Genomic DNA, 17,860 nt, shown 5'->3' with positions numbered 1-17,860 from the left:
TGGGCATGCTTTTGTTAGTCTCGCAGTTAAGATTTTAGAAAATAAACGTAATATAACCGATCCGATCGTAATCGGGCGCCAGTTATTGATGTTGTTTTGGCGTTCTGGCAGCGCTGATTTGGATATAAGCACTGTTCTACATTTCTTTATAATGTCTGGAATCGTGCCTGTTAATAGCCATAGATTGAATAACTCCATTATTTGACTATTGTCAGGATCATGGTCTATAAGGTGCTTTAAAGTTAATCTATCTGGTCCTGGAGCTGTGTGCTTACTCATTTCTTTGATGTTCTTTGGGATCTCCTTAGTTGTTATCGTAGTTTTGAATGCTGTGTTATCAGCTCTTCCTCTTGTTAGAAAGCCACCTAGTCCTTTGTATGTTCCTGATGTTTCCCATCTTTCCTTGAAGACTCTATGTAGTTCGTCCATAGGGATGTTACATTTCAAGGATTCCATATCGTCCAAGATGATACTGGCCAGTTTTCTTCTGTTCTTGTTGAACAGATGTTGGAATCGTAGATATTGACCTCTCTTCTTTGCTCTCTTCTTCATCCATTCCTTTGATGATTTTGTAGAATGGGGTCTTCGGTTTTTATGGTGGTTCTGGTCCAAATTAGGGGTCTTTTGTTCTTGGGATCGCCTATACAGAAATGAGTAGCAATTTTCAAAGGCACTATTTATTAGTGTCGTCTTGTTGATATCTTCCTGGAGTATTTCTTGAAATACTTTTTGAAGTATGGGTAGTTTTTCCATTGATATCCATTTATTTATTGTCTTTTTATATTGCGATCTTAATCCATCATCTATGGGTTGTCTAATGTCCTCCGGAGCCTCCCCTTCCTCAAGCTGTTTAATCCATCCTTGATCTTCAATTTCTTTTGTTGTGTTTTTATATAAGGCTCTTCTTTTATCACTTATTTGTTTTGCTGTTTTGGTTGAAATCTGTTCAGCAATTAGTTTATTGATGTTCTTGGTCCCTTTGTATTTCTGATCTAAATATATAAGTTGATCTATTTCTTGTTTTGACCAGCATTGATTGTGTGCTCCCCTGGCAGAAGTTATATTGGGGTGTGCTGTATTTATACGTTCTTGATTTCTTATTAGGGGGTGGGCTAGGCGTTTATGCTGTCCTAGGCCAATTTTAGTTTCAAATATTTTTCCACATTCCCCACATGGTAAGCCAATTACTGCCTCCTTGATTATAATTCCCTTGCATTTAGGTATGTGGCATACTATACTCTGATGTTTTTCATTCTTTTTACCACATTTGTTGCATTCATATAGGATCTTTCTTCTACCATGAGTTCTTTGTATGTGTTCTATGAGATTGGATAGTTTGCCAAATATAATTTCACAATATGGGCAAGTATTAGTTTTGGATGGCATCTTTAGTATAGGCGTTTCAGATCGTGATGTGTTTTTGGGTGGCTGTGTAGGAGATTTTGGGGAATTGGGTCTAAGTATGGCCGTCTGTAATATGGGCTCCTCCTCCTCTTCATTTACCCTTCCTTTATTGATCTCGGGTTTAGAATAGGAGGGATCGACATATACATCCGGTAGCATAGTTAAACTATCAGTTCTGATGTAATCGGAATGTTCATTATCATCTTTCTCATTTGAGTTTATTATCTCTATATTCTTTAAATTGAAAGATGGTTCCTCTAATACTATATTTTTATTTTTATGTCCAATGTTTATTATTTGATCTGTATATATGTCATATCCGGTTTGAGTGCCTACCGAGATGAATGGTATTTTAAGCGGTCGCACCATTTTGTCACAATTTGGCAAGGGTAGTCAGAGCCAATCAACTCCCCCTTATAGAGTTGTTTAGCTGTGCCCAACGTAGCCTGTGCGCTTGGCTTTGGGCAATCAATATTAATTAATTGATGCCTATATTTTGAATCACCTAAATTACTATCAAGCAGTCGGTGAGGTTGCTTGATAGGGCGAGGAAACCATAACTCTTTTTAGTACTGGGGCAGAGGTCAGTTCAGTTACCCCGAAGGGCATCCAGCGGGACCACGAGGAGGTATGACCTCTGCAGCTAAGCCCAGTTAGTAACTATGATCCCGTCTTAAGAGAGTCATAGTTACTCCCGCCGTTTACCCGCGCTTCATTGAATTTCTTCACTTTGACATTCAGAGCACTGGGCAGAAATCACATCGCGTCAACACCCGCCGCGGGCCTTCGCGATGCTTTGTTTTAATTAAACAGTCGGATTGCCCTGGTCCGCACCAGTTCTAAGCCGGCTGCTAGGCGCCGGCCGAGGTGGGCCTGCGGGGTCTTCGGGAACCCTCTGGCTCCCCGTCGCTGGGTGTCTGGTTCCCACCTGTGCTGTGTGATGGTGTCGTGTGATGGATTTGAAGCTGTTAGAAATCTTGACTCATAACTACACTAGGAAAGCGCTCCAGTTATCTGTACGTGTCTTGAAGACTTGAAGAAAAGTACAGGAAGAGACATGTCTCCTTAGGGCTTGCTTTATTTGAGTGAGTCCGTGGTGTATTTGATGCCGAGTCCTTGAACCTCAGGTACAAGTAGGTAGGGACAGTGGGAATCTCATTCATCCATTCCTGCGCGGCACTAATTAGATGACGAGGCATTTGGCTATTTATCAAACACACATATATACATGTATATATGTGGGTCTCTTTTCCAGGTTAAGTAAAGGTGGCCCGTCCACCTCAGTCTAAATCAGTAGTAATTGACTAATCAGTTTGGTAGGTCAATTTAGGTGTTAATATTCAGACCTATTGACGCGTCTTGTAACGGAACTTGATTCCCAGTCCACTCTCCAGCTTCCCACTTTTACAAGTTGTATTTAACTGTAATAACTTTAAAACTTCGTGAAAAATTCATTATAAGTATTAACTATTTACAAGAAAATTAGCTAATGGTAGACCGTGATTTACTTGCAAACACATATGAGTTAAGTCTACTGAGGAGAATAATGCCATATTCGATAATGTCCGTGCAATTTTATTTTGTCTGGAGTTAGAGATACCCAGGTCGGTGAGCAGTGTGTAATTGCCTTCATACCATTTGCCACGAGAACCCAGGGGAAAACGCATACATTTAATGTTGGTGGCATTCGTAAGTTCTTGGATTTGTTCTTTAAGATGTTTATATTTATTAACTTTTTCTGTTGCAGCCTCCTGCAACGTTTCCAATTTAGTTTCATATCTAATTGTTACATCCACTACCACTGCTGTTTTTTCTTTTAGGAAAACCAGATCTGGTTTATATAAGCAGTGGTTCTTGGAAGATAATGCAATCTTTCTTTTTTGCTTCTTGTGGTGGTGCAATCCTTACCCCCCCCTGCCCCTCTTTGTTGGGCTGCTTGGTGCTAGGTGCGATTCCACCCACATCCCCCGAGCTATACACCAGTCTGTGGAGATAAGGACTGACAATGTTAACGAGCCTGGCTCCTGCCCCTCCCAATTGCTCGGAAATGGTTAAAATGGCCCATCAACTCCTAAGGGCCTGGCACACCTGTGCCTGGGATGTGGTCAAATGGGAACAATAACAGAGTCGCACATTAATCAAATTCTTTTGTAACTGCTGGAAGGCACCAGAAGGCATTTGACAAAAGTCAATTATCTTGGACCCTATAAATGGCGACCACCAGGGAGACCCTTTGAGCTCTCCTGGATCGCAGTGGGCCTGTGACCAGCATCTCCCCTGAGCTGGGACGCCTCTCAGGTACCAAACCCTTAAGGTGTCGTCTGCTCCAGACGGAAGGCCAGGGCGAAGTCCCCCGCTTGAGTCTCAATTATCGCCCGTTGAGGAATGCCAAGGCATTGTGAGTATTTGCTCTAAACTCGAGAGGGAAATTTTCTTTGAGCTAGCTTCTCTTTACTCTGTGTGTGTGTGTGGGTACGTACCCTTGTTTCTGTGTGTGTATGTCTGTTCTGTGTTCATTCCACTGAATCCAAACACCTTTGTTTCTGTATGTTTGTCCATTTTGTTATGTGCATGCATGTGTATATATGTATATATAGGTACCGTTAAGTAAGTTAGTGTGAATCTTGTCATTTTAGAATCTGAATAAGTCGCTTTTCTTTCTTTTAGTATCTCTGAATTATTTTATAATAATAAATTGCTGTTAGTTATTAATAAACCTAGATTTCTTACTAAATATTACCGTGTCAATACTTTCATCCGCGACAAATTGGCGTAGTCGGCAGGATGACAAGCAAAATCACCAAATACTTACAAAAACACGGTATCCAACCAAATCCCACCTTCCCAGAGGATTGGGTTTATAATAATTGGCACAACTGGGAAGAGGTAGAAAAACAGTTAACTATTGCTAGAGGTGCAACTAAATTTGGAAAAAATAAAGGTATGATTTGTAAAATGTTGGGAGTGTGCCTGGAAGCTGCCTGTCATGAACGAGAGAAAGTTAATCATAAAATACAAAATTTACAAGATGAGATTACAGGGCACAAATCCACCAATCTGCTGTTATCGATTAAAATAGAGCAGCTGCAACAGCAACTTAAGGAATCCCAATTGAAACAACAAAAACTGGGGGAACGTGTTGAAATGATGCTAATGCAGTCTCCGAACCGCCCTGATATTGTTCAAATCAGAAAATTAATTGTGTCCCCTGAAGACTGGGATGGTAACATTTGGAGTGATACACATAATGACGACTCAGACGAAAATAATTATTTGCAGCCGCCTGAGTCTCCCCCTCTTGCAGTCAGACCAATTATTAAAACAGAGGAAACAACAGGACCTCGGGGTGGTGTGAGAAGTCGCATCAGCAAAACAACCCCTTTTGATCCAATTCAAATAGCCCATTTACAAGATCGTTACGGCCGTAAGCCTGGAGAAACTGAAACTGAATACCTATGGAGAGTTTCTCTAAACGGGGGAGATAGAATTTTACTAGATGGCAATGAAGCCAGTGGATATTGGGGTCCTGGTGTCTTTTTGGATGCTGGTCCCAACCCCCCGAATGATCCCCACTCACTAACAAGCAGAGTGGCATATTGGGCTGGTGGCATTGATGCCTTAGAGAGAGGAGAACCTCTGTTAATACCTATCAAATCTCTAAATGACCTCTCTGCAGCTTTTACAAAAGCTGCCTGTATTCAAGCCATGCATCAGCGTAAGCCTACTGATGTTCCTCTTTCGGCAACTGTAGCTCCTGCTATACTTAAAGTACTGATAAAAGGAGCCCCTGCCATGCTCAAACCTTTTCTCATTGCAAAACGGGATGAGATCCAGAGAGACTTAAATTATAATGAATTGGTAAATCTAACACAAACTGTTGGAAATAGTGGGGAAGAAGAATTAGAACCAAGAGTATTACCCACTTGGGCAACTTTAGTACATGAAACTGTAAATCATGCCCGAGAAATGGGATGGGATGAAATTCCCAATGAAACAAAAAATGTAGGTCGCACTGTTAGGCAAATTAAACAATTGCATCAAAATAATTCTCAGGAACAAAAACCCTCTGACCGACAACGTAGGGGTCAGGAGTGGAGAAATGAACTGTGGAAGCAAGCATTGTCACTAGGAATTCCTAGAACCGCGATTCAGAGACAGCCTACCTGCGTCATTCTGAGTCTGATTCAGGCATTTCAAAAAGGTATCGCTCCAAATGCTCCAACCCCCCCCCTCCTCCCGTCGCCAGCTCCCAGAGAAAAAAAAGATAACCCTTTCCTCCCTCAAGAGGATCAGTTGCAAAGCACAGGATCAAAAAACTGATAAGGTCCGGACGGCAACTGGGCCTGCCAGTCCGGCAAGTAGAAGCTTATCAGTGGATAAATGAGAACGGCCCTTACATTTTAATTCCAGTTGGTCCTCAAAATCAATTAATAAAATTTTTGATTGATACTGGTGCACAAATTTCAATAATTACACAGCGAGATGCCAATAAGCTAGGCATACGACCTGGCCGGCGAAAGGTTAAAATTACCGGAGTTACAGGAATTAGCACTGTGTGCCAGACAGCAAAAGTTAATTTACTGCTCCCTGGCGAAAAACGTGTAACATCTCTTCGCTTTGCGATCAAGGAGCATTATGAAAATATCCTGGGTTTTGATGCACTGAACGGCCGGACCTGGCGTTTGCCAGACGGTAGTCTGTGGTCTTTTGGTTCAATTGCCAACCCCAGCCATAATAAAAATCAACAAACTGCCACAGTGCGTGTACTCCGTGCAGCTCCAGCACTTCCCGAATCAAAAATTACTAATGTCCCACAGTATCCAATTTCTGCTACAGCACGAACTGGAATTTCTGAAGTGATTGCGGACTTAGAAAAACGGCAGATTATTTCCCGAACTCACTCCCCATACAATTCTCCTGTCTGGCCAGTCCGCAAACCAGATGGGAGGTGGCGTTTAACAGTCGATTATCGGCGTTTAAATGCCAGTACAGCCCCATTGACAGCGGCAGTTCCCAACATTGCAGCTTTAACTGCTACACTGCAAGCCGCTGCACATCCTTGGATGGCAGTGCTAGATGTAAAAGACATGTTTTTCATGGTCCCTTTAAGGGAAAAAGATAAAGAAAAATTCGCATTTACATGGGAAGGTATCCAATATACCTTTAACAGGCTCCCACAGGGATATAAACACTCACCCACAATTGCCCATGCTGCACTTGCTGAACTTTTACAGACAGTTTCACTCCCTGCAGATGTAAAACTGTATCAGTATATAGATGATATTCTAATTGGAGGACCCTCTCCTGACAAGGTGGGAGAAGTGGCAGCAACAGTTTGGCAAACATTGCATGAAGCAAAAATTGAAATTCCACCTGAAAAATGTCAGGGACCAAGTAAAGAAGTAAAATTCCTGGGCACTTGGTGGATTGCTGGAAGTGTAGCAATCCCACCAGATACTCTAAATAAAATAGAACAATCAGAAATGCCCCAATCTAGAAAAGAATTACAACAGCTAATGGGCACTTTAGGATATTGGAGAAAACATGTACCTGGATTCTCCATCATTGCCCGCCCACTTTATTCACTTTTACGAAAAGGAAAATCGTGGAGATGGGATTCAGAACATGAAGAAGCAATTAAAACTCTAATACTGGAATTAAAAACATATCAATCCCTAGGACCTGTTCATCCTCGTGACCCTATTATAGCAGAATGGGGTTTTGCAGAACATGGTACTTATTGTAACTTATTTCAAATCGGCCCTGATGGGCCAAAGAGACCTTTACTGTTTAGCTCAACTGCATTTAAAGAGACTGAACAAAGATACTCAGAGTGGGAAAAGGGTCTTTTGTCTCTAGTCCGTGCAGTTAAACAAGTTGAGAAAATACGTCAAGAACAAGCTGTTCAGACCAGAGGTCCCTTTAATTTATTAGACACAATCCTAAAAGGGACTGCTCCCCCAGAGGGAATTGCACAAAAACCTACAATTAGGAAATGGTATGCCTATCTAGTGGGTGTGGCAGATGAAATGCAATTAAGTGAAGGACACACAAAAGTTTCTAAATTGCAAATGCCTATTAATACTGACCCCCTAGCATTACAACAACCATTCAAACCTTCACCAATTTTAGATGCACCTCCCTTCACTGAAGATTCACCAACCGAGGGTGTCTGGTTTTCTGATGCCTCGGCAAAAAGAGTGGATGGTAAATGGCAATATAAAGCTGTTGCATTAGAAATCAAAACAGGCAAACAAGTTATTGAAGAGGGTGAAGGCAGTGCTCAAGTAGGAGAGTTAAGAGCAGTTGTTTTGGCAGCACAAAATGAAGCAAAAGCCATTTATGTAGACTCTTATGCTGTCTGGGCAGGTGCCACACAGTGGCTTTGTCAATGGGAAGCCCTAAACTGGGAGATAAATAAATCACCAATCTGGAGAACTGAAGACTGGCAATTACTATTAACCATAGCCAGAAAAACACCATTCCAAATAGGATGGGTAAAAGCTCATGCTAATGACCATAAACCAGCTACAAATTGGAACCAAAGGGTGGATGAATTGACAAAAATTAGGAAAATAGACATTGAAGATTCCTCAGACCCCACATGGTATCGACTAGGAGAATGGTTACATCAAAAATTAGGCCACACAGGTCGAGAAGCACTTTACTTTTCAGCCCAAAGCCGGGGATGGCCCCTCAGTAGGAAAACCTGTGAAACCATCCTCACTGAGTGCCCCCAGTGTAAATTAAAATTGCAGATGGACCACCCTGCCAAAGCACCACCTTTACACATTAAAGAGGGGAAAACTTTGTGGTCTACTTGGCAAATTGATTACATTGGTCCTTTAAAATCCTCTGCTGGGTACAAATATATCTTAACAGGTGTAGAAATAATATCTGGACTCCTTACAGCTACCAAGTGCCAAAAGGCTAATGCACAGAATACTATCCGAGGCCTTTCCTCATGGTTCTCAATTTTACCTGTCCCTGATTCTATCCAGAGTGACAATGGCTCACACTTTACTAGTAAAGAAGTACAGGAATGGGCAAAGCAAAAAGAAATAAAGTGGGTATTCCACACACCTTATTACCCACAATCTAATGGTATAGTTGAACGAGCCAATGGACTGCTGAAAAAATATCTTAAACCACATGAAGGACAATGGGACAGACGTCTTTCTGAAATTTTACAGCAGTTAAATAATCGGTATGGTCCCTATGGAAGTCCAATTACTCGAGCCTTCTTAACACTTTCTTCAGAAACAAACCTAAATAATGAGCACACCTGGTCCTCAATGAAAGCAGGACAGCCTGTGATGGCAAAAATACCATCTGTAGGAACAATACCAGTAATCCTGGTCAAACCACGAGGATTTCTAGCATGGGATGCTATTGATAATAATGGAATAAAACATAAAATCAGTACTAGATGGATTTATCCAGCATCCTAAGGGGTAACCTGTTCAGCTTCCCCCCCCCCCCCGAGACCGTTCTCTTTTCTTTCCTTTTCAGAAATAACCGACTCCACCAACGACAATGTGGAAGCAGACACCATACCCAGCAAATCCACCAGTAGCACCGTGGGAACAACCCTCATCTTCAATATGAGACTCTTCACAGCATTGCACCTACCCTTTCTCTCCCTCACCATCATACCTCGATTGCTACAACAATGGTGTCTATACGGCTCTTCTTCTCTCTTCCTTTTTCTGCTCATGATAGTAAAGACATTTACAATGGCTCACACATCAAATCCTTGGGATCTTGCATTACTGAGATACACTGGAAGCATCAAAACACTACAAGGCAGGTCTAATTGGTCAACTTTCCTCACTACACAGAAGGTGACAGGACTATTGCATTTGTCCTCACTATACGCAATGCTTCAGTGTACAACATACATCCAATCCTTGCATTAGGACTAAATCACAATGGAAACATACTCTGTCCCTCAGAACATAAAGTATGGGCCCACCAGAAGGAGGGGAAATGGCAAACAATTGATGTAAATGCATGTACTGTGCGAGAACAACGAGGCTTCATTTGTGAAGGAAATACTCTTGAGGCTCAAGACATTTGTCTTGATACTGAACAAAACATTTGTCACTTTGAGATCCACCCAAATGAAACCCCTGAAAGCGTAGTCATATATGTTGGAAAAGGATGTGTTTGCATGCGAACACGGTGTGATTCCTTATTAATAGATGGTACTGTCCATACGACTCCTCCAACATCCTGACTTAATCGACCTCCTGCAACAAGCACAGAAAACTGGACAAAAGACTCTTATCACGGTCCAACATGATATAGAAGAAATACATCAAGTATTAACAAGAGTCAAAAGGAATGGAGAACATCAGTGGTGGGAAAGCTCATCTGGATGGTCACCCACCGCAACAGGACTGTTTAATTCTATGTTCCACCTGGTCATGATTTTCTTAATTCTAAATCTAATATGTTTACTGCTCATAATTGTATTGTATATTAAGGTTTGGAGGATGGTTAGACAGATTACTCAGTTACAGAAGTATCCCCGTATGTACACCATCCCAAAATAATTTTTTTTTCTTTTTGAAGCTAATCAAACACAAAATTTCCTTCAACAGTAATTTGATTATGGCATCCTCTGTTTATAGGCATAGAGGCAAGAGGCAACCACACTGCCACTCTATGGACAAGATAAATTGACTTTAGTCACGGGGTGGATTGTGGTGGTGCAATCCTTACCCCCCCCTGCCCCTCTTTGTTGGGCTGCTTGGTGCTAGGTGCGATTCCACCCACATCCCCCGAGCTATACACCAGTCTGTGGAGATAAGGACTGACAATGTTAACGAGCCTGGCTCCTGCCCCTCCCAATTGCTCGGAAATGGTTAAAATGGCCCATCAACTCCTAAGGGCCTGGCACACCTGTGCCTGGGATGTGGTCAAATGGGAACAATAACAGAGCTGCACATTAATCAAATTCTTTTGTAACTGCTGGAAGGCACCAGAAGGCATTTGACAAAAGTCAATTATCTTGGACCCTATAAATGGCGACCACCAGGGAGACCCTTTGAGCTCTCATGGATCGCAGTGGGCCTGTGACCAGCATCTCCCCTGAGCTGGGACGCCTCTCAGGTACCAAACCCTTAAGGTGTCGTCTGCTCCAGACGGAAGGCCAGGGCGAAGTCCCCCGCTTGAGTCTCAATTATCGCCCGTTGAGGAATGCCAAGGCATTGGGAGGATTTGCTCTAAACTCGAGAGGGAAATTTTCTTTGAGCTAGCTTCTCTTTACTCTGTGTGTGTGTGTGGGTACGTACCCTTGTTTCTGTGTGTGTATGTCTGTTCTGTGTTCATTCCACTGAATCCAAACACCTTTGTTTCTGTCTGTTTGTCCATTTTGTTATGTGCATGCATGTGTATATATGTATATATAGGTACCGTTAAGTAAGTTAGTGTGAATCTTGTCATTTTAGAATCTGAATAAGTCGCTTTTCTTTCTTTTAGTATCTCTGAATTATTTTATAATAATAAATTGCTGTTAGTTATTAATAAACCTAGATTTCTTACTAAATATTACCGTGTCAATACTTTCATCCGCGACACTTCTTCAATTAGAATTTTACAAATTTTATTATGTCTTTTAATTCTGGCATCTTGAACTGCCGGGCAAAAGCCAATTATGTGGGCACAGGTTTCATTTTCGGCTTGACAATGACGACAAGATTTATTACACGTCGATTGTCTGCCTCTTGCCACGAATTCCCTGGTGGGATAGACATTTGCTCTTAACTGGAGGGCAGTGATAAGTTTTCTATGGGGAATGCCTCTATAGCGCTCAATCCAATTATTACTTGTACTATCTTTTTCAAAATTTATAACTTCTTGGCCTTGGGACAGCAGTTTAGTCCATTTTTGAAATTCTTCATTTCGCCAATTACAGGCTTTGGGAAAAATCCTCCTTGGTGTGGGTCTTTCCCATTCTGAATCTTCTTCGTGTACTATACCATTTGTTTTTGTTGTAACGGTTCCTGGGTCCCACACTGATGGTTTTTTGTCTTTGTCGCCTCCAGCTGCGATCCATAGATGTTCGGATTCTTTTTCAATGTTTTCGTTGCTAACTATTGTTTTGATTGTTTCGATTGTTTGCTAAGTCCAGTGTTTCCAAGTATGTGATTTTTGTGTCTGAGTGATCTGCCAGGTAGATTACCCGTGGAATGGTGTATGTCCTGAGGATGTCAATCTTTTGGAATGGTTTTAAGGGGGACCTTTCTATTCTTTGCAGCCAGTCTTTTATCTAGTAGCCTTGGTTTTGATATTCCTATCCAGGGATCTATAAACAGGCCCGGGTATTTTTCTGTGTTATTGGGGTGTATCATATTGAGGGGAATGCCCTTGATAGTCCAGGCAGGACAGTCATTAATAGTGTATGAGTCCTTTGTCAGCTGGATGTAGAAGCCATGGCAATTTTCCCCTTGTGTTTTAAGGCCTGTGATGTTGCAGAATATTTTAACTATTTCAAGATTCTTCTGCATTCCTTCCCAGGAGCTACTACTACCAGATCATCTGCGAAGGCCATTTTTGTTATATGTGTAGAGTGATGTTGATAACCAATTCCTTTGTCCTCTAATTTGCATAGTAGAGGGTCTATAGGTAAATTAAATAGAATGGGAGACATTGGATCACCCTGCTTAATGCCAATCTGAATCCCAATTGAATCTGACTGCTCATTCTTCATGTCTATGTACGTTTTTGTATTTTTATACATATTTGAGATAAGGGTAATGATGTGGTTGTCTACCCCTTTCTGTTTAAGGTCTTCAATTACGTGTGTGTGATTTACTGTGTCGAGGATGTTGGCAATATCTACAAAGACGATTCCTTGGCGCTACCGTTCTTTCCTGGCATTACTTATTAGTAGTTTTAGCAGTTTTAGATTTTTCAGAACAGCCTGATGATCGTATGAAACCCCTCTGTCATGGATTAATCGGGCACGGTTTTGTTAGTCTTGCTGTTAAGATCTTTGAAAACAGTCATAGGACAATTGATCCAATTGTGATCGGTCACCAGTTGTTGATGTCATTTTGGTGTTCCGGTAGAGCTGATTTCGATATGAGCACTGTTCTGCATTCCTTGATTACATCCGGAATGGTGTGTGACAGTAGCCATAGATTGAAGAGCTCCATTAGCTGGGTGTTGTCTGGATCAACCGCTATGAGGTGCCTCAGAGTTAATTCATCCCGTCCTGGTGCTGGATTTTTGCTCATTTCCTTGATGCTTTTTGCAATCTCCTTTGCTGTTATCATCCCTTTGAAGGATGTGTTGTCTGCTCTTCCCCTTGTCAGAAAACCACCTAGACCTTGAAATGTTCCTGATGTTTCCCATCTTACTTTGAAGATCCTGTGCATTTCTTTTAGAGGGATGTTGCATCTTAGGGATTCCACGTCATCCAAGATGATACTGGCCAGTTTTCTTCTGTCCTTTTGGAAGAGACATTGGAATCTTAGAAATTGTCCTCTTGTCTTTGCTCTCTTCTTCATCCATTCCTGTGATGATTTTGTGGAATGGGCTCTTCGGGTCGTCTGGCATTTCTGATCTTGGATGGCCTTCATTTCCTGGGATCGCATATATAGAAATGAGTAGCAGCTTTTGAAAGAGTCTTCAATTAGTGCTCCCTTGTTATTCTCACCTTCGAGTAACTTTTTAAATGTTCCATAAAGAATGGGCAGCTTTTCTGTTGTTATCCATCTTTTGATTGTTTTCCTGTATTGTGATGTTAAGCCCTCTTCTACTGGGTGTCCAATGTCCTCCAGATGATCTCCTTCTTCAAGCTGTTTCATCCACTCTTGGTCGTCAATTCCTTTGGGTGTGTTCTTATATAGGCCTCTTCTTTTGTCACTTATTTGTTTTGCTGTTTTTGATGGAATATGTTCCACAATTAGTTTATTAATGTTTTTAGTCCCCCTAGATTGCTGATCTAGTTGTATTAGTAAGGTAATCTCTTGTTTGGTCCAGCATTGGTTGTGGGCTCCCCTGGCAGAATTTGTATTGGGCTGCGATGCCGTGATATGTTCCTGATTACTGAGTAGGGGGTGGGCTAAACGTTTGTGCTGTCCCAAGCCAATTTTGGTTTCAAATATTTTTCCACATTCCCCACACGATAAACCAATCACTGGCTCCCTATTTGTAATCCCTTTACATTTTGGTACGTGGCATGCCATACTTTGATGTTTTTCATTTACTTTACCGCATTTATTACATTCAAATAAGATCTATCTTTTCACATGGGTTCTCTGCAGGTGTTCTATTAGACCAGACATTTTGCAAATTTGGTCTCACAATATGGGCATGAATGATTTTTGGATGGAATTTTCACTATCGGTGTTTCTGATAGTGGTTTGCCCTTGGATTGAAGAGTAGGGGTTTCTGGGGATACAGGTTGAACCATGGCCATCGGTAGTATGAGTTCCTCCTCCTCTTCATTCACCCTTCTTTTATTAGTCCTGGGCTCTGAACAGGAAGGATTGTCATATACCTCCTGTAGCATGGCTAAACCGTCAGATTGCGTGTAAAAGAAATAGTCATCCGTGAATTTTTCTTTGGTGTTTATTATTTCTATATTTTTTTAAATTTAGTGGTTCCTCTGTTAATATATTCTTGCTATAGATGTTATTTTGTATTTGTTTTTCATGTATGTCGCCATTTCCAGTCCGAGTGCTCACCAAAATGAATGGTATTTTAATCGGTCGCACCATTTTGTGTCACAGTCTTGTAAGGGTAGTCAGAGCCAATCAACTCCCCCTTATAGAGCTGTTGGGCTGTGCCCAACGTAGCCTGTGGGCTTGGCTTTGGGCAATCAATATAGTAATTGATGCCTATAATTTGAATCACCTAATTTTACTATCAAGCGGTCGGTGAGGTCGCTTGATAGGGCGAGGAAACCATAACTCTGATATACTGGGGCAGAGGTCAGTTCAGTTACCCCGAAGGGCATCCAGCGGGACCACGAGGAGGTATGACCTCTGCAGCTGTGCCCAGTTAGCAACTATGATCCCGTCTTAAGAGAGTCATAGTTACTCCTGCCGTTTACCCGTGCTTCATTGAATTTCTTCACTTTGACATTCAGAGCACTGGGCAGAAATCACATCGCGTCAACACCCGCCGCGGGCCTTCGCGATGCTTTGTTTTAATTAAACAGTCAGATTGCCCTGGTCCACAGCAGTTCTAAGCAGGCTGTCACGGATGGAAGTATTGAGACAGTAATATTTAGTAAGAAATCTAGGTTTATTAATAACTAACAGCAATTTATTATTATAAAATAATTCAGAAATACTAAAAGAAAGAAAAGCGACTTATTCAGATTCTAAAATGACAAGATTCACACTAACTTACTTAACGGTACCTATATACATATATACACATGCATGCACATAACAAAATGGACAAACATACAGAAACAAAGGTGTTTGGATTCAGTAGAATGAACACAGAACGGACATACACACACAGAAACAAGGGTACGTACCCACACACACACACACACAAAGAGAAGCTAGCTCAAAGAGCTCAAACCCTCTCGAGTTTAGAGCAAATCCTCCCAATGCCTTGGCATTCCTCAATGGGCGATAATTGAGACTCGAGCGGGGGACTTTGCCCTGGCCTTCCGTCTGGAGCAGATGACACCTTAAGGGTTTGGTACCTGAGAGGCGTCCCAGCTCAGGGGAGATGCTGGTCACAGGCCGCTGCGATCCAGGAGAGCTCAAAGGATCTCCCTGGTGGTCGCCATTTATAGGGTCCAAGATAATTGACTTTTGTCAGATCCCATCTGGTGCCTTCCAGCAGTTGCACAAGAACTTGATGAATGTGCAGCTCTGTTATTGTTCCCATTTGACCACATCCCAGGCACAGGTGTGCCAGGCCCTTAGGAGTTGATGGGGCATTTTAACCATTTCCGAGCAATCAGGAGGGGCAGGAGCCAGGCTCGTTAACATTGTCAGTCCTTATCTCCACAGACTGGTGTATAGCTCGGGGGATGTGGGTGGAATCGCACCTAGCACCAAGCAGCCCAACAAAGAGGGGCGGGGGGGTGTGTGTGTAAGAATTGCACCACCACACAGGCTTTAACAGTATTTACAGATGCCAGCAGCAAGATCAGCAGGATTTGTTTGGAAGGATAATGGAATATGGCAATCAGAACGCTTTTGTGGCGATACATCTGTACAGATTTTGGAGCTTAGAGCAGTGGTTGCTGTGCTTAACCGCTGGAACATTCAAGATTTAAACATTGTGACTGATTCTTTATATGTGGCAGGTGTAGTACAATGAATCGAAAGGGCCTTGTTAGGACATGTAAACAATCCCACCCTTTTTCAGGCTTTTGTCGACTTACGAAATACTGTTAATCATCGTACGAATTGGGTTTTTATCATGCATATAAAGAGCCATACTAGGCTCCCTGGAGGTCTTGTAGAAGGCAACGCTCAAGCTGATCAGTTGGTTGCCGTTTAGCAGAGACGGATAACATTGTTCAAGAAGCCTATAAATGTCATGCCTTTTTTCACCAGTCTGTAACTGCATTATGCAAGCAATTTAACATCCTTAAGACCCAAGCATGGGCGATAGTGTCTGCTTGTCCAGACTGTGCCACTCTCACACCACTACAGGACAGTGGTGCGAATCCTCGTGGCTTACAGCCACGGGAAGTTTGGCAAACTGATATCACTGTATTTCCGCCTTTTGGGCGTCTTCGTTACTTACATGTGTCAGTGGATACCTGTTCCTCATTTATATGGGCCTCTGCTCATGCTTCTGCCTCGGCAGTAGCAGCTCGTCAACACTGGACGCAAGCGATTGCGGTTATGGGGTGTCCAAAGAAAATAAAGCTGATAATGGTCCCGCATATCAGGCAGCCTCCACCACTGCCTTTTTACAACATTGGGGAATTCAGCTTCTCCACAGAGTACCACACAACTCTACTGGGCAAGCTATCGTTGAGCGCACCCATCGTATATTGAAACATCACCTTATTATTTTGAAAAAACAGGGGGAGATATTGGCAAAAACATTATTTGTTTTAAATTGGCTTAATATACATGGAGGGCAAGATGAACCGCCTGCGCGAGTACATTTGCAAACAAACAAGCATGATTACTCTTTTCAAAAAATTCAAGTGTAATTCTATTCCCCTCAATCTGGGCAATGGGAGGGACCTATGCAGTTGTTAACTTGGGGAAGGGGTTATGCTTGTGTTTCTACAGGTAGTGATTCACCCAAGTGGGTCCCCGCAAAGTGGGTGAAACCATGGATCGCAAAGAATGACGACACCAACCCTGTGTCCCAAGGCACTTCAGAGACACCAACATCAATTGAACTTGGTCCTGATGCCATTGTTAACGGCACTACATCCAGCAAACAGTGAAGTTCTTTGTCTTTTACCGAATCTGCAGTCATTTTATGTGGCTATTTGAACACAGCCACTCACCATAAAAACAGCTTGAAGAACATGACACAGCTTGTACGGAACATGGTCTAAACTGTTGACCTTGGGTTTTTATACATTGTGCATGGTGTGACAGGGGAACTTGGAGAGTCACGCGTGCGCATGATCGGGAAAGTGTGTATAAATGTCACTTGAGTGCTGACCGGATTATCTTTTACTCCGAAGCAGATTGGTTGTCTGATTTTATAGGTAGGTCAGTATATCAGCGATTAGCTGTTGGTACAGAAGGACAGATTAGAGTTTTTAGAGAACAACAGCAGTTTTCTAGGGCTTTAAGCCTAATTGAAGATCTGGGGCAAAGAGTTTTAGCAGAAATTAGTTTTGAGCTTTGTAAACGCTTAACTTTGCAATGTATTAGGCAAAATAATAAGGTAGTAGATAGGAGCTGTGGTGTTGGAATAAATGTTCCTCGAATTTGGCAGGTGCACAAGGATAACTGGGAAAGAGGTAAAACGATGGCAATGTGTCAAACGTGGGCGATGTTTACTTTGATTTGTTTTATAGCAGGTATTGAAGGGATTTTTGACATTTGTAGGGAGTGGCGTTCGGAAGATCTCGCGATGTATGGAAGGAATAGCTGTAGCCCTCCCTTGTTACGAGGTAAGGTGATGGATAGGCTTGTAATGTTAAGGGCACACCCACGAAGGAGGTACTTGGTGAACGTATATAGGTGAGATACACAGTTTAATAAACGGACATTTTGTATCCATCATATTGGTGTTTGTACTGATGTCCCTGTGAAGGTCTTAACCTCCTGCAGCATTAGTCTGCGATCTGAGCGCCACTGATATGTGGATTGGCAGGTTTAATGAGGCAGGCTAATTGCGGTGTTGCAGTGTTAGTCTCTGCGACCTGAGCGCCACTGACACGTGGAGAGGCAGGTTCAAAGAGGCAGAGCTAACAGCAACAAATGGTGACCGCGACGTGATTTACGACATGATTTTGGGAAAAGATAAGCTGTGGCAGTCGGCGGTGCAC

The 17,860-nt window shown here is 42.3% G+C and overlaps 1 protein-coding gene and 1 long non-coding RNA gene across 2 annotated transcripts in view; one reads left to right on the top strand and one right to left on the bottom strand.

Moving 5' to 3' along the window:
* Positions 1-17,594, top strand: part of LOC141937330 (uncharacterized) — a 22,318-nt gene extending 4,724 nt beyond the window's left edge. The window contains exon 2 of the long non-coding RNA XR_012626899.1: positions 16,641-17,594. This is a non-coding gene — a long non-coding RNA (uncharacterized LOC141937330). The remainder of the gene's footprint in view (positions 1-16,640) is intronic.
* On the bottom strand, positions 2,256-12,121 carry LOC141937305 (uncharacterized). Its single transcript, XM_074854891.1, is given in 7 exon segments — positions 2,256-2,369; positions 2,913-3,155; positions 10,975-11,045; positions 11,238-11,524; positions 11,526-11,672; positions 11,674-11,938; positions 11,941-12,121. Coding segments are annotated over 7 exon segments (1,308 nt in total).
* Positions 17,595-17,860: the final 266 nt, after the last annotated feature.

This window comes from Strix uralensis, chromosome 40, assembly GCF_047716275.1.
Source record: "Strix uralensis isolate ZFMK-TIS-50842 chromosome 40, bStrUra1, whole genome shotgun sequence".
Classification (NCBI taxonomy): Eukaryota; Metazoa; Chordata; class Aves; order Strigiformes; family Strigidae; genus Strix; species Strix uralensis.
Note: the sequence above shows the minus strand (reverse complement) of the source record. Positions and strands in the feature narration are given on the sequence as shown.